The sequence below is a fragment of the Poromitra crassiceps genome (genome assembly GCF_964638095.1).
Source record: "Poromitra crassiceps genome assembly, chromosome: 12".
Lineage (NCBI taxonomy): Eukaryota > Metazoa > Chordata > Actinopteri > Beryciformes > Melamphaidae > Poromitra > Poromitra crassiceps.
Genome location: NC_139632.1, coordinates 40,070,340 through 40,087,174, shown reverse-complemented (window position 1 = coordinate 40,087,174; position 16,835 = coordinate 40,070,340). Strand labels below are relative to the sequence as shown.

The following is a 16,835-nucleotide window of genomic DNA, read 5'->3' as shown; positions in this document are numbered from 1 at the left end:
ACAGCATCAAACTTCAATACGACAAAAATAGCACTGCTCGGTGAACCATTTCCACGCCGAATTTAATAGAAGGCCCGGGTTACTTGAAATCAATTGACTTACTTGCATATCCATGCCGTCTGTAATGGAACTGCTGCAGCCGAGACGTTGCAAATATTCCAGTTTTCTGACATTGCAAATATCCCAGTATCGTGCACCGCAAGGCTCCCGCAACTGGAAACTCGTTTTGGGTCGTAATCCAATGCAACGACTGTCTGGCTTGTGAACACTTACTGATTGATAAAAAGTAAATAAAAATAAGGGGGAAATATAATATGCTGCTACTGTCGTCAGTAAATGTCGTAAATCATTCCTGTCAGGTCATCACAGGCAGCAAAGTGGATTTCACTTCCTACTTGATTCAGCGTGAGAGACCAGTGGACGATACAATGTCAATCTTAGCAATCTATCCAACCAACAACCAATTAGGTTTCACCTGGTTTCACCAGGCTAAGGGCGTGTTCCGCTCCAGCTCAATCTGATTGGTTGGAAAACACATCACTCTCACGTGTTCTCTGTGAATTGCAAGTGTTTTTCAACCAATCATATTTTTTCATTAGATAAATTACCAAATAAATAAACGCCCACAGGGCGAATGTTTTTTTACCTGCCTACCCCAGGCTGGGGCCAGGGCCAGATTGACTCCTGTCTGCATAGAGCACTCCTTTCCATCAGTGCCCTACAGGTCACTGTTGTTGAAGCATTTTAAGAATATAATGAATGAAAAAATTAGCGTCTGCACATAAGAAAAAACACATTTGATTGATATTTTATTATAAAAAAAAAATGAAAAATGAAAAATGAAAAATAAAAAATAAAAAATGATAATAATTTTTTATATAAAATCCCCAATCTAATAGAGGAGGACCATCCTCCTATGCCTCACTGGAAAAACCTCCTTCAATATATATATATATATATATATATATATAAATATATATAATTTTGTGTGTGTGTGTGTGTATTTATTTATTTATTTATTTTCATTTCAGAAAGGTAGTTTCATGCCTCAGTGAAAGACACCAGTTAACGTTAAGTAGGCTGTAGAATCCAGCTCCGTCGTTACTCCCTCCCTACGGTCGGTCGATCTTGTGTTTCTCGTTGTTTTTACTTCTCTTACCACCCACCATGACCAATACAGTATACTGTATGCCTTACTCTTTCAACATCGCATCGTGTCTTTCACAGCACAAATCTACAATAAACAGGCCATGTGATTGTGAAGCCAACCTGGGGAAAAAAAGAAAAGAAAAATCTTCCTTTCATTTTTAACGTCTTTTCTCTGGCAGCGCTGTGGCATCCTAGATCATGCTGTCAAGCCGGCATCCAAACTACACATACAGAGAGTACATTTCAGATGAGGAGTGTTTTGGGGAGATTATTTTATGTCATCTTTGAGACACCCCAGGTTGAACAAAGCGCAGCGGGCGTGCCAGAGACTTGAATTTTTAGTGAGCATAACTTCTCTTGATACACAGATCACCCAGAGAGGGAAAACACTGTGGTCTGACTTGTATTAAATCTAAAAATATAAGCATAGAGACATCCTTGCACTCCCCGGGAGGCTACAGGTCAAATATACATCAAGTTTATATTTGTAATGCATTTCTACATATGGCCTCAATCTTAGAAAGGGAGGACATTGTCATCGTAAGACTTGGAGCATGGACGCCTGTTTTAATAATTAAACCTCCCTGTTGGACTGGCAGAGGTGTTGTGCATTCTGCCCTTTGCATTGATCTTGTATATCTTCAGCCATTGTACTGTATTGTGTTTTCTGATTCAACCCAAACTGAACTGATTAATAATCATTGCTAGGTAAAAACATGGTACTAATACTGTTGCCATTGCTGCTACTAATACTACTATGACTGCTACTATACAAAGTACTATAATAGTGTTTGAAAGCACCCATTCCTAAAAACAGTGTTCTGCATGCAGTGAAAATATGTTATTCTCGCCTCTTTTTCTTCCCCCTATTTCTGCACACTGGTACCCTACATACACATAAATTGTAATGATGATGATGATGATGATGATAATAACAACAACAACAACAACAATAATTATTATAATAATAATGCAAAAAACAGCTGACAGCAGCAATAATAGCAATAATATTTACAGCCTAGTTTATTTTTTGTCACGTCCGTCCGTGTGTCTCTCTCTCTCTCTCTCTCTCTCTCTCTCTCTCTCTCTCATTTATGGGACGTGGTCCTTGGAAATGGTGGGCCTTGAGTTACAAAAGGTTGAGAAGCCCTGCTGTATCTAACACAAGGCCATTTTAGGACCTCTAGGTGAAAGCAGCAAACTTAGAAATGCTGCTTCTCTACCCAATTCCCCTTTGTGCAGTGAGAATCCATAGCCAGCAGGCCCTACCTGTTATTAGTGACCCAAAGTACAATGGTGACACATTTGGTATTGTTATTACACTCTGGAAATGGCTTCTACACCGTTCTTCCGTAGTAGCCTTTTTACATAATTGTCCTGCTCCAATATTTTTCTGTCCTCTCCGTTTCTCTGTCCTCTTCCTTTTTGTCCCGTTCAAAAAATTACTCCGTCCTCTCCCGTTTTCTGTCCCGCTTCAAATATTTTTCCGTCTGCTTCCTTTTTCAGCTCCACTCCAAATGGGTGCTTGTGCATCAAACTGCGGCCTTCTGCATGTGCGGCAGCACAAAACGGTGACGTGGTCCAGGTCTTCCATCCTCTTGTGGGTAAGTGTCTCCAGAGTGCCACTGGGCATTAGGCCTGCAGTATGTTGTCGCCGGTTCAGGCTTGATTGTCTGGGCTGTGAGCAAGAGTCGTCCAATTTACAGTATAACCTCAGCAGGGAAGGATTTATGACATCACTGATGCTGTCTATGGCATCATTAGTGGATATGACATCATCAGTGATTTCATTACTGATGATGTCACAAGTCTGTGACATAGTGCATCTGACATCATCAGTGATTCAGTGATTTATGACATCACTGATGATGCTACCAGTCCTACTTAATAGAGCTCAACAGTTACATGCCTTTTTGTGACGTTTCCAGCCCCGGAAGTCAGTTCCCTATTCATTTTCTCCATACATTTAGAAAAATCCTTAACGAGTTTTAAGGCGAGAGGTGTGTGTGTGTGTGTGTGGGGGGGGGGGGTATATATTTGTTGTTGTTGTTGCTCCATCAGAATAAACATTCGGTCATTAATAAACATTATGGTCCCTCACGATTCAGTAGGTCACAGGTTGGCTTGGTTTCAGGCTTAAAACTCATTATATAAGGATTTTTCAAAATGTCTATGGAGAAAATGAATGGGAAACTCCCTTCCGGGGCAAGAGAGATGTCACATGACTGTTGAGCTCTATAGCCTCAGCAGCACATTTATAATGTTGCGTAAGTGCTTCTGTAACATATAATCACTGATCATGATCAGTGATGTCATTGAATTTATGACATCATCAAGACGTCATAAATCACTGATGATGTCACAATCATGTGACATCATCAGTGATGTCATAAATCCTTACCAGCAGAGGCTCTAAGTAGGAAGGCATGCTGACACTGTTGCAATGTCGAACTCTGGAGAGCAAGCCTTTGAGTATGGCTTCTTGCTACACATAAATGAGGAGGCTGCTTTGGCAGGGGCACTGAACGAGTACCTGTCCTCCCGCAGCTACATGGCTGCTTTCAGCCTTTCCAAGGCTGACCTGAAAGTCTTCGGGCTCCTCCACCGCGCTCCCGCTCCACAACATGTCCACGCTCTGCGCTGGTACAGACACATAGGAGCCTTGCAGCAGGACCTCAGCCCAGACAGCATGAAGGGAAGGAGGGTTCAGCCCCCTTGGTCTCCACCAGAAGGAACAACTGTTCCCCAGCTACGGCTGTACAACAGCCTGACAAGAACCAAGGAGTTGTTTGTTCCCCAGAATGGGAATAAAGTGTTATGGTACTGCTGCGGACCGACTGTGTATGATGCATCACACATGGGACATGCCAGATGCTACATATCTCTTGATATACTCCGAAGGATATTGAGAGACTACTTCAAATACGATGTCCTCTACTGCATGAATATCACAGACGTAGATGATAAAATCATCAAACGGGCAAGGAAGGACTACCTTCTGCACCAGTACAAGGAGAAGCAACCAGAAGCTGCCCAGATGCTGCAGGCGGTGACAGCAGACCCAGATAAGAAGCAGATGCTGGAAAGGCTGGACGCTGCGGTGTCTGATGCCCTGCAGCCACTGCAGGCCGCCGTGGAGAGCAAAGCAGCAGCTGGGGTCATCAAGTCTCAGGCCCAGGTGCTGTTGCAGCAGAAGTCTCAGGCCCAGGTGCTGTTGGAGCAGAGGTCTCAGGCCCAGGTGCTGTTGGAGCAGAAGTCTCAGGCCCAGGTGCTGTTGGAGCAGAAGGCTCAGGCCCAGGTGCTGTTGGAGCAGAAGGCTCAGGCCCAGGTGCTGTTGGAGCAGAAGGCTCAGGCCCAGGTGCTGGTAAGGCAGAGGTCTCAGGCCCAGGTGCTGTTGGAGCAGAAGGCTCAGGCCCAGGTGCTGTTGGAGCAGAAGTCTCAGGCCCAGGTGCTGTTGGAGCAGAAGTCTCAGGCCCAGGTGCTGGTGGAGCAGAGGTCTCAGGCCCAGGTGCCATTGGAGCAGGCCAACGACATGTTGGCGGACTGGTTGGATCACCAGTTTGGGAGTCAAGTCACCGAAAACTCAATCTTTTCCATTCTCCCAAAATATTGGGAGGCAGAGTACCACAAAGACATGGATGCCCTGAACGTCCTCCCTCCAGATGTTCTCACCCGGGTCAGCGAGTACATGCCAGAGATTGTGGCTTTTGTGGAGAAGATTGTCTCAAATGGCTATGGATATGAATCAAATGGTTCCATTTACTTTGACATTTCAAAATTTGATGGCAGTCAGCAGCACTCCTACGCCAAACTGGTGCCTGAAGCAGTTGGTGACCAGACGGCTTTACAAGAGGGAGAGGGGGACCCGAGCATCTCTGCAGACGGGTTAAGTGAGAAAAAGTCCCAAAATGATTTCGCCTTGTGGAAAGCCTCCATGCCCGGAGAGCCGTCGTGGGACTCTCCGTGGGGGGAGGGGCGGCCTGGGTGGCACATTGAATGTTCTGCCATGGCTGCCTCTGTCTTGGGAGAGTCCATGGACATTCATGCAGGAGGGTTCGATCTCCGGTTCCCCCATCATGATAATGAGTTGGCTCAGTCTGAGGCTTTCTTTGAGAATGATCACTGGGTTCGCTACTTCCTGCACACGGGCCACCTGACGATCGCAGGCTGCAAGATGTCTAAATCTCTGAAGAATTTCATCACCATAAAGGACGCCTTGGCAAAGAACAGCGCTCGCCAGCTGCGCCTGACTTTCTTAATGCATGCCTGGAAAGACACTCTGGACTATTCTCCCAACACCATGGAGTCTGCTGTCCACTATGAGAAGTTCATGAACGAGTTCTTCCTCAATGTCAAAGACATCCTGCGCTCGCCCACTGGTCTCACTGGTCAGTTTGAGAAGTGGGAAGCGGCGGAGGTGGACCTTAACAACTATTTCTATGAGAGGAAGTCTGCTGTCCACGAGGCTCTATGTGACAACGTGGACACTCGCACAGCCATGGAGAAGATGAGAGCGCTAGTCATAAAGAGCAACAGCTACATCGCCAGCAGGAAGATTGCCAAGCTGCATCCAAACCACCTGCTGGTGGAGAGCATCGCTGTGTATCTCACTCAAATGCTGAAGACATTCGGTGCCATTGAAGGGACTGAGGCCATCGGCTTTCCAGTGGGAGGAAAAGGTGAAGACATGCATCTGGAGAGCACAGTGATGCCATACCTGAAAGTGCTGTTGGATTTCAGAGAAGGTGTCAGAAAAATTGCCAAAGAGCATAAAGTGAAGGAGTTGCTGCAGTTGTGTGATGTGGTCCGTGACGACACGCTACCTGACCTGGGAGTCCGTCTGGAGGATCATGAAGGCCTTCCTACAGTGTTGAAACTGGTGGATAAGGAGAAACTGCTGAGGGAGAGAGATGAGAAGAAGATCGGAGAGAAGAAAAGGAAGAAGGAAGAGCCTGCCAGGAAGAAACAAGAGCCAGAGATGGCTAAGCTGAAGGATTTAAAGTCTGATGTCTCTGAGCTGAAACAATCTATGGAGCACAACAACGCTGTCATAGAAGAACTTAAAAAAGAACACAAATCGCTGAAAGAAGAAGTTGTTCATATGCAAGCTGTAACAACCACCTTGGCGAATGACATAGAAGAACTTAAAAAAGAGCAGAAATCGCTGAAAGAAGAAGTTGTTCATATGCAAGCTGTAACAACCACCTTGGAGAATGAAAATGCAAAACTCAAAATGACGCTACTGGATCTCCAATGTAGAAGCGTGAGGGACAATCTTCTAATCATGGGGATAGAAGAAGGAGAGCAGGAGACTTATGAAACGTGGGAGTCCCTGGCGAGAGGATTCATGCAGGAGCTACTTGGAATCCCGAGGGGAGAGGTTCAAAATATCCAGCTGGAGCAGGCCCACAGGCTTGGGCAACGTAAACAACAAGGTCAACCGAGACCTCTTGTTGTGAAATTTACGAGCTCCAAACGTAAAGACCAAGTCCTCGCTCTGAGCAAAAAATTGAAGGGTACAGGCTTCTCCATGTGTCAGCAATATCCAGCAGAAGTGGTTGAGAAGCGGCGCGCGCTTATTCCAATGATGAACTCCTTGAGACAGCAGGGGCAAAAAGTCCGCCTGGTGGTCGATAAACTCTATGTGAACGGTGAACTGAGTTGTTATGAAATGTGACACACAGCAGGAAAGGGGAAGACACTTCCCCACTCCACACTGGGCTTTGTTTTGTTTTTATTTGAGACTTTACTTGGACAGACAATGCATGTTGAGTTTGTCCTCCTAACCCTGTTTGTGTGGGATACTAACCCCGCCCATGTGAAGTGGAGAGTTCCTGCCCAGCTGCTAGTCATTAGGACTGATTAGCCTGAATTGGTAATCAAGCGATTTGATTGGTGTGCTGCTTGATGGTGTCTCCTATAAAAGCAGGCAGCTCAGACTGGCTGCCAGAGAACCTTGTCATCCTCACTCGGAGAGAGCTGTGGACTGGTGCTGTGGAGCTGCTGGCTCCCATGAGCAAAGGAAAGTGGATCATTTTTAATACTTGTGGCCTGGACTGTTTTAACCCTGACCTTTTAATGAAGAGAGGGACCTGTTTTATGAAGAAGATTGTTTTGAGTGTACATTGGACTAACCATTCTGCTGCAAGTGGATTAATTCTTTTGAGGACTCAGCCTGGTGGGAGGAGGAGCCATTTATGTCCAGAAGAAGAGCGGACCTTCCCCTATCTACCAGCCAAGGCCTATTGAGAGCCAACCGGACCCAGTCGGCTGTGGGCCTGGAACGCGGCCTGGACTCAACCTACTTCGCACAATTTCAGAAATAAACTGTTAAACCTTCTCTGGACTTGCTGTGGTGGTTTCTAACTGGTCACTCTTAGAACCCTTTTTATGCTGTTTTGCAGCTCATATCTTAACAATTGGCGTTGTCGGCAGTTTTGTGACCAGTATATAGAAACCACCAACTAATATGACAGAACAGTCCTCTGAAACTCTTATGGCCTCCCCATTTTTTATTGGTGCGCCATGGGTACCAAAGTTCCGTGGCCTAAACACCAATTATGAAGATTGGGAGAGTCAGATGAGTGCAATGATCCGTGCTCAAAAGTGGTCTGAGGATCAGCAGTGTGATTTTGTGCTAAGTGCATTAGAAGGAGAACCTCGCCGTGAAATCCTGATCCTGGAGAAAGTAGAGCGGGACACCCCAGATAAAATCTTCCTCCAGTTAAAACAACTGTATGGGGATAACACATCCGTGGGGACGCTACGTGCTATGTTCTATGATTGCAGGCAGAGACCGGAGGAGCCTGTCAGAAAGTACACCCTGCGTCTAAGAGAACTAGGTCATCGCCTGCTGACAAAAGAACCACACGATCGCCGTCGGGCTGAGCTGCACATGCGTGACCAGTTCATCCTGGGCCTAAAGGAGGGTGAGATACAACGAGTTACGGCGCATGCTACGGCACGAACCAGAACTCTCTTTTGACCAGGTGCGTAAAGAGGCCTTACAGTTGGAGGACGATGCTTCACATAGACTATATGGGGAGTCCACATGTGCAATAGTAAAGGGAGACTTAAAATGGCAGGACAATTTGTCTTGGAGGGACAAATTTAAAGCTGAGATTCTTGCAGAAATGAAGGAGCAGATGGTGGACCTGAAGAGAACCCTTCAAGAGGAGCTGAGGGAGATGGTGGTACGGCCGGCACCAACCCACCTGAGACCCCAAACATTCAGAGATGAGATGGATGGACGAGCCCCCAGCGCCCACCATCATAGGAGACGGAGTGATGATTTTGAGCCACCCCTGGAGGCCAGGCGTGGAACACGGGCTTTGGGGCATATAAACCGCCCAGGGTACCAGTGGGACCAACAAGGGCGACCCATCTGCAGTAAGTGCGGCATTGCGGGACACATGGCAAGGGAGTGTAAGGAGGTCACACCCAGGGTGGCTTTAAACGAGTAATTCCAGCCACTATGGACCAAGGGGCTGGAAATGAGGGCAGTGGTCCAATCCAGAGAAACCATTCCCAATTCATAGGGACATGCCGTCAGGTGGAGGTGTTGGTTAATGGGAAACGAATCACATTTATGTTGGACACCGGGTCGAATGTGACATTAATGTCTGAAGCTTGTTTTAAGAGAGCGTTTGAAGAGCAGGATTTGGGGGATGAAAGCGACCTCCCGTGGCTGAAACTAAAGGCAGCAAACGGGTTGGCCATCCCTTATGTGGGCTATGCAATAGCTGAAGTACAGGTGGGGGACATTGTTCTGAAGGACATGGGGATTGTGATTTCAGAAAATGACCCAAATAACCCAAATGTGTTGCCCATCCTGGGCATGAACATCATTGTTCCATGCTGGGATATTCTCTTTTCCAAGCCACAGCCACAGATCCAGACATGGCCCCCTGAGGCGAACGCTAACACTCGACAGGTGTGGGCATCTGTTTTTGAAGACTGCAAGAGGATTCAAGCTGCCGCTCCTCTGCAACAGACTGGGACCCTTCGACCCGCCTATCGCTACCCAGTGACGATCCCTGCAGAGAGTGAGCAGGTAATTTGGGCTAGGGCTCCATCCACATTAAAGAAAAAACAGTGTATTTTGGTGGAGCCACTTAGCCCTAGTTCAGTTGCCGTGGCACGTTCACTGGGGACGGTCCACCGGGGTAGAATCCCCATAAAGGTGAGGAACCTTAATCCCTTCCCTGTTACTTTGCAACGTTACCAGCCTGTTGCTGCTTTTTCCACGGAAAGCATCAAAGTCCAAGAACCCCAAGAAATGACTTTTGAGCAAACCAGCCCAGGCACAGTAGAGGTTGGCGTGTACCAGGTGAGTCACGACCTAACTACTAACTTTCCAAATGTAGAGGCCATGATCCATACAAACCAAGATCTGTCCACAGATGAACAGGAGAAACTGAGAAGCCTGTTAAAAACATTTGGGGGTGCCTTTGCTGCGCATGAGGAGGACTATGGCCAGACAGAGGTGATCAAGCACTCCATCCCCACAGGTATGGCACCCCCTATTAGGGAGCGTTACCGTACTATTCCCCCTAATATGTATCAGGAAGTACGAGAGCTACTGAATAAAATGATCCAATCTGGGGTTGTGAGGGAGAGCACCAGTCCCTGGGCAGCACCAATTGTTCTGGTACGTAAAAAGAACGGGGAACTAAGATTTTGTGTTGACTATCGGAAGCTAAACGCCGTTACACATAAAGATGCCCACCCCCTCCCTAGGATTGAAGAAACTTTGACAACATTGACAAAAGCAAAGTACTACTCTACACTTGATCTGGCTAGTGGCTACTGGCAAGTTCAAGTCTCTGAAACCGATAGGGAGAAAACAGCTTTTTGTACCCCTTTTGGCCTGTATGAGTTTGAAAGAATGCCATTTGGCCTGTGTAACGCTCCCGCAACATTTCAAAGATTGATGCAAAGCTGCCTAGCTAATCAACTCACAGACTCTGCCTTGGTATATCTAGATGATGTGATAGTATACTCACCAGATTTCAACACCCATTTACATCATCTTGAAGCAGTGTTTGAAAGACTGAAGAGTTATGGATTGAAACTGCGACCAGATAAATGTGTTCTATTCCAGAAGCAGGTCAAGTTTCTAGGCCACCTGGTGAGCGGTGAAGGTGTTGCCCCTGACCCAGACAAGATTGCCAGCGTGCAGAATTGGCCAGCCCCACAGACAATCCATCAGGTGCACTCCTTCCTTGGTTTTGCGGGATACCGCCGGTTCATTGCTGGATTTGCAAGTATTGCTAGGCCACTGAACTCGCTGCTAGTTGGAGTGCCTAAGAAAAAAAGACAAAATGTCCCCATAAAATGGGATGAGAACTGCCAACGAGCATTTGACACGCTGAAACAGAAACTGCTAGAAGCACCCATCCTAGCCTTTGCAGATTTCAAACTACCCTTTCGGCTCTATACCGATGCTAGTAGTTTGGGCCTTGGGGCAGTGCTATCCCAAGTACAAGAGGGGAAAGAAAGGGTGATAGCCTATGCCAGCAGAAGCCTAGCTCCCGAAGAGCGCAACGACTCCAATTATAGTTCCTTCAAATTGGAACTGCTGGCTTTGAAATGGGCAGTGACCGAAAAGTTTAAAGACTACCTGTGGGCCTCCCAGTTCACAGTTTACACCGACAACAACCCACTAGTACACCTATCTACTGCCAAGGTGGGTGCAGTGGAACAACGGTGGGTAGCACAACTTGCAAACTATCACTTTGATATTAAATATCGGCCAGGCAAAGACAATGTTAATGCTGATGTGCTCTCGAGAATGCCACTACAGGTGCAGCCGCAATATCTGGGTTTGTTGCAGGCTGCACTGGAACCAGCACATGTGGGGGTGGTGAAGGTGGACTGGGAACCAGGACATTGGAAACGGCGACAGGCAGAAGACTCCACCCTTCAAAAACTGGTACAGTATGTGGCTCGAGGGAGTAGGCCATCTCAGGAGGAGAGGGACCAAGAATGCACCACAATTCTGCGTTATATGCAACAATGGCCCCGGTTTCAGCTGCTGGAGGGTGTATTGGTCAGAAAAGTGCTAGACCCTGGCACACACGAGGTGTATTACCAAATCCTTGTTCCCCTACAGGAGCAACAGTCGACATGGAAAGCCTTTCACGAAAGGAATGGGCACCTGGGTGTAACAAAGACCCTCTCAATCTTGCGTCGGAGCTTCTACTGGCCACAAATGGAGAAGGACGTGTCTGGGTGGACAGCCTCCTGTGAACGATGTGTACGTCATAAGGGCCGCTGTGATGGTAAGGCCCCTCTTGTCCCTTTCCATGCACATGCCCCATTGCAAATTGTTGCTGTTGATTTCCTGACACTAGGCAGACCAGCAGACTCCTACCAATATATTCTAGTTGCAACTGATATGTTCACTAAATATGCTTGGGCGATACCTACCAGAGACCAGACTGCTTCAACCACAGCAAAGATGTTGTTAAAGCATATCATTCAACCAATGGGATGCCCAGAACAGCTGCACTCAGATCAAGGTGCCAATTTCGAGTCCGCTTTGATAAGAGAACTGCGCCAGTATTATAACTGCCAGAAAACAAGAACCACTGCATACCACCCACAGGGCAATGGAGCCTGTGAGAGATTTAATCGGACACTTTTGAACATGCTGGCAACCCTGGACGAAGAGAAACAGGCCAGGTGGGTGCAACACATACCAGAACTGCTCCAGGCCTATAACAACTCTGCTCATGCATCCACAGGCTATACCCCTCACTATCTGATGTTCGGATGGAATGCCCGCTTGCCAGTTGAGCTGTCCTTGGGTACAGCAAGAGCAGCAGAGAGCACCACGACCCAGGAGTGGGTCAGAAAGCACCATGAGCGGCTAACACTGGCCTTTCGCACGGTAGAAGAGAATACCCAGAAAGTTGCAACCCGGATGAAGGAGAGGTATGATGCTACAGCCAGAGCCACCCCATTGCTCCCAGGAGAGCGGGTTCTGGTCCATACGACGAGAAGAAATGGGCAAGGTAAATTGGCAGCACATTGGGAAGAGAATATCCAAATTGTAGTTGGCCAGCCTGACCCCACAAACCCAACGTACAAAATCCGGCCGGAGGGTAGAGATGGTCCTGTCAGAGTGGTTCATCCTAATAGGCTGCGAGCATGTCCTTTTTCATCTCCAGATACCGGTCCACCCACAAGTAGTGTGCCGGAAGCAGATGCCACAACCACCCAGGACGCAGCTACGACCCCATACCAATGGTTGCTGTGGTGGAGTAATGCACAGAGGACTACATTGGTTGGTCCGGATCCTCCCCCTAACCAACCCTCTTCAGACCAGGAAGGTCCTAGGAGATCTGCTCGTGAAAATATAGGTAAACCCCCAGCACGGCTCCACCAGTGAAGTTGCCCGGGACGGGCATCGAAAAAGTTGGGGAATGTGTTATGAAATGTGACACACAGCAGGAAAGGGGAAGACACTTCCCCACTCCACACTGGGCTTTGTTTTGTTTTTATTTGAGACTTTACTTGGACAGACAATGCATGTTGAGTTTGTCCTCCTAACCCTGTTTGTGTGGGATACTAACCCCGCCCATGTGAAGTGGAGAGTTCCTGCCCAGCTGCTAGTCATTAGGACTGATTAGCCTGAATTGGTAATCAAGCGATTTGATTGCTGTACTGCTTGATGGTGTCTCCTATAAAAGCAGGCAGCTCAGACTGGCTGCCAGAGAACCTTGTCATCCTCACTCGGAGAGAGCTGTGGACTGGTGCTGTGGAGCTGCTGGCTCCCATGAGCAAAGGAAAGTGGATCATTTTTAATACTTGTGGCCTGGACTGTTTTAACCCTGACCTTTTAATGAAGAGAGGGACCTGTTTTATGAAGAAGATTGTTTTGAGTGTACATTGGACTAACCATTCTGCTGCAAGTGGATTAATTCTTTTGAGGACTCAGCCTGGTGGGAGGAGGAGCCATTTATGTCCAGAAGAAGAGCGGACCTTCCCCTATCTACCAGCCAAGGCCTATTGAGAGCCAACCGGACCCAGTCGGCTGTGGGCCTGGAACGCGGCCTGGACTCAACCTACTTCGCACAATTTCAGAAATAAACTGTTAAACCTTCTCTGGACTTGCTGTGGTGGTTTCTAACTGGTCACTCTTAGAACCCTTTTTATGCTGTTTTGCAGCTCATATCTTAACAGAGTGACAAATAAACATCATGTATCAACCACAGACTAAAGAGATCGGCGGGGTGCGTGTGACCTCACCTATTGGTTTATGGACCGTAGACTAAGCTTTCATTTACTGCATATGAAAAAAAAACAATACTTACTTTTCATCCATTTAAATAGATAAGATAGATAAGATAAGATAAGATAACGGGGTGGCTGTAGCTCAGCGGGTCGTCCACTAAACGATTTGGATAAAAGAGGTTGGTGGTTCGATTCCCGGCTCCTCCAGTCTGCATGTCGAAGTGTCCTTGGGCAAGACACTGAACCCCAAATTGCCCCCGTTGGTGTGCCAGCACCCTGCGTGGTAACCTGCCGCCATCGGTGTGTGAATGGGTGAATGTACCTACTGACTGTAAAGCGCTTTGGATAAAAGCGCTATATAAATGCAGGCCATTTACCACTTACCATAAGATACAAGATACATTATTAGTGTCATGCAACAATGGTGGTAATTGTTTGGTACAGCATGGTCGCTCAGTTCCAATGCAAAGAAAGAGACAAGACCAACACAACACAAATAAGACATTACAGCACACACAGAGAAAACATACAAGCAGGGGCAGTTGAGTGTTCTGACTGCTGTTGGAAAGAAGCTGTTTTTGAAGCGGGTGGTTTTGGTGGATATGGCCCTATAGTGCCTTCCAGAGGGGAGGAGCTGGAAGAGATGGTGGGTTGGGTGGGAGGGGTCACTGGTGATTTTAGCTGCCCGGTTAGAGGTGTGTTTTTATGAATAATGAGTTGACTGGAGAAAGGTCACACCTGATGATCATGTTGGAGACTTTGGTGATGATCCGGTCCAGTGCATCCTGTGTCAACTGTTGGAGCTCTATAGTTTATATTGGGACTGAGAAAAGGCCAAGTGGACTGCATTGATTTGACGTGTTTTGTGTTCATGTATCTGTTCTGTCATCGATATTTCATGTTTGAGCAATAGGCTGCGTGCTTACCCACAAGGGAGAACTTGAGTTTTTTTGTTCCGTTTTGTTTGTCCTCAGCCTTCTGAGTGATGTCACTCGAGCAATTGTGATGTCATCAGTGAGTGATGTCATCAGTGATGTCAGTCAAGCATTTTGACGGTTGTCAGTCAGTCAGCTTCCTTCCGACCTTCAGACAGAGCCAGATGTAGGTCGACAGCCAGCTGCCTGGCAAAACACAATGCATTTTGAATTTGTATGGGCCCAATACGAGTCCACTTGTTTTGATGAAATAAATAAAATTTGTAGGATATAGAAGGGCAAATTATTATGGTGAGTGACTTTAACATTGCTCTTAATCGCACAGTCGTTTTTTAATCCAAAATGTTCTGCCAGCAGGGGGCTGGCAGAACCTGCCACAGGGTCCAGAGCCCAGCTGTAGCGTGCTGCGTCTGTCTCCACCTTACCCAGACCCCTGACCTTGACCTCTCACCCCTGCGGCTTGGCTCTCTTTCCCTCTCTTTCACTGGATCATCAGCTGTTTCCCACAAACTGGGAAGGCCAGGAGTCTCCCATCCTGTGGGCCTGAGAGATGCTGCCTGTGTACACATCGAAGTACATGGACACACACACACCCCCCGCAGGCAAGATGGCCGCCCACACTCCCCTCCTAAACTGGCAGAATTACTCCCCCATAAACTAACATATCTTTGCCAATAAGTATGTAACATACAAAATAAAACAACCCGTAATATCTTAATTTTATGTAGAATGCATAGGCCATGTAACTGTTTAGTTAAACTTGCATTCTAGGAATATTGTGCTCTAAAGATGACGTTAGTGGAGTCAAGACTGTTTCGTCCTTAAACCCACATAGGTTGCGCCAGGCGTAACCTATGTGGGATTCAAAATAACGCATCCGAGATAGAAACGTTATGAATATAGCCACGTTATAAACAACAAACTAACGCTGGTGATCCGTATGGAAACAGTGTTACTCGAAATGGTTAAAAGTTATATCAATTTGGTCATTCAGTGGCATTTTACTGCCATATAACATAACTAACTAGCGGCTAATATTAGCCAGAGTAGGCAACTAGCGCTGAACCGGAAGAACAAATACGTTTGCGTTGAACGCGGAAGAGAGAAAAAGTGGGCGTGGTGAATAAGGTGAATATACCACAATGCAATGCTGCCGTGTTTACCAAAGAAGAAGAAGAGTGAGGTAGTGTCCGAAACTTGTTTGATCTTTCCCCAAAGAGTTCGCTATAAATAAACACTACATGGGGAAAAGTGAGTGAGTGAACGAGCGAACCATTCCGAACTCTGTGATTATGTCCTCTTTTAAACAGACACATTTGAATACGTCTATGCAATGACACACACACACACACACACACACACACACACACACACACACACACGCGCGCACACACACACTCTCTCTCCACCCATCCCCTCACCTTGAGCCGTGTCCGTCACACACTGTCCATGTCCAAACACACACGCCCAGCAGGGCCAGTGAACACAGGATGTGTGTGATGGGGTGATAGGGACTCATCAGACACAGTGAAAGTGAAAGAGAAGGAAGAGCGGCCTCATCACTGTTGGGACTGGAGAGTGCTGCTGACGACACTGTGTGAGTGAGTACAGGACAGAGGAGCAGAGTGCAGGACATGGGACAGTGTGTTCCATGGCACATGCAGAAGGGGTGGGGGACAGTGTCAGGTCAAATACAGTCAATCTATGGTGTCTCAATTAGTAGGAATGGGACATTCATTCTCCGCTGCGCAAGAGCCACCTCCAGATTTTGTAATCTGCCTGTACAAAAGGTTGGACCCAAAGGCGCAGGAGGCGGACAGAAGAGCAACGTTTTAAAGCCTTTTACTGACACAGAATGTCCAAAACAACAGCGCTGCAGGTTCGAGTCCCCACAGGTAGGAATAATGGGCCTCCTCGGGGAAACCTGGCATGGACTTTGCCCCACGCTGGGTGGAACTCGGGTGCTGCTCTCTTCAGCACCCTGGAAAGCGCTCGATGTGGACGGGACTTCAGTACTACAGTACTGGAAGCACTAGATGGCTGGCCAGTTATAGATTTAGGATGAAAAAATGTCTGTTTTTACATGAAAATGTTGCCCATAGTGAAGCTTCAATATCGTGTGGAGGTGTAAACCTGGTACTCATTGGTCTGGTCTGACCCCAAAGCTGAATGAAACAGTAGAAGACTATTTCAGATACTGTTTGCAAAGCATCTGGTTGCAGCCATAGTCAGAGGAAACCAAGCGGCAACCTCCGTCTTGGAAACACGCCAACGTGGAATACTGCACCGGGGGCGTCCGGGTAGTGTAGCGGTAGATTCCCTGCCTACCAACACGAGGGTCGCAGGTTCGTGTCCACGTGTTACCTCCGGCTTAGACTCAGCTCTCAGTCTTAATCCGTTTCACTACTGTAAGACTGAGAATATTACTATTTAAATATTTTCATAACGTTAGGTGGTGCTGTTGGAAGCCTTGCATCGGAGAGCCAATCATGAGCGTTGTGTGCGGGCCTG

General features: G+C 47.2%; 1 protein-coding gene across 1 annotated transcript; it reads left to right on the top strand.

Annotated features, from left to right (window-relative positions):
- Positions 1 to 3,592: 3,592 nt before the first annotated feature.
- On the top strand, positions 3,593 to 8,612 carry LOC310786224 (cysteine--tRNA ligase, cytoplasmic-like; the record flags this gene model as incomplete). Its single annotated transcript, XM_083647391.1, has 4 exons — positions 3,593 to 4,327; positions 4,652 to 6,150; positions 7,939 to 8,078; positions 8,281 to 8,612. 4 exons carry the CDS (start codon positions 3,593 to 3,595, stop codon positions 8,610 to 8,612), a joined length of 2,706 nt encoding a protein of 901 aa, XP_083503517.1.
- Between the last annotated feature and the right edge of the window lie 8,223 nt (positions 8,613 to 16,835).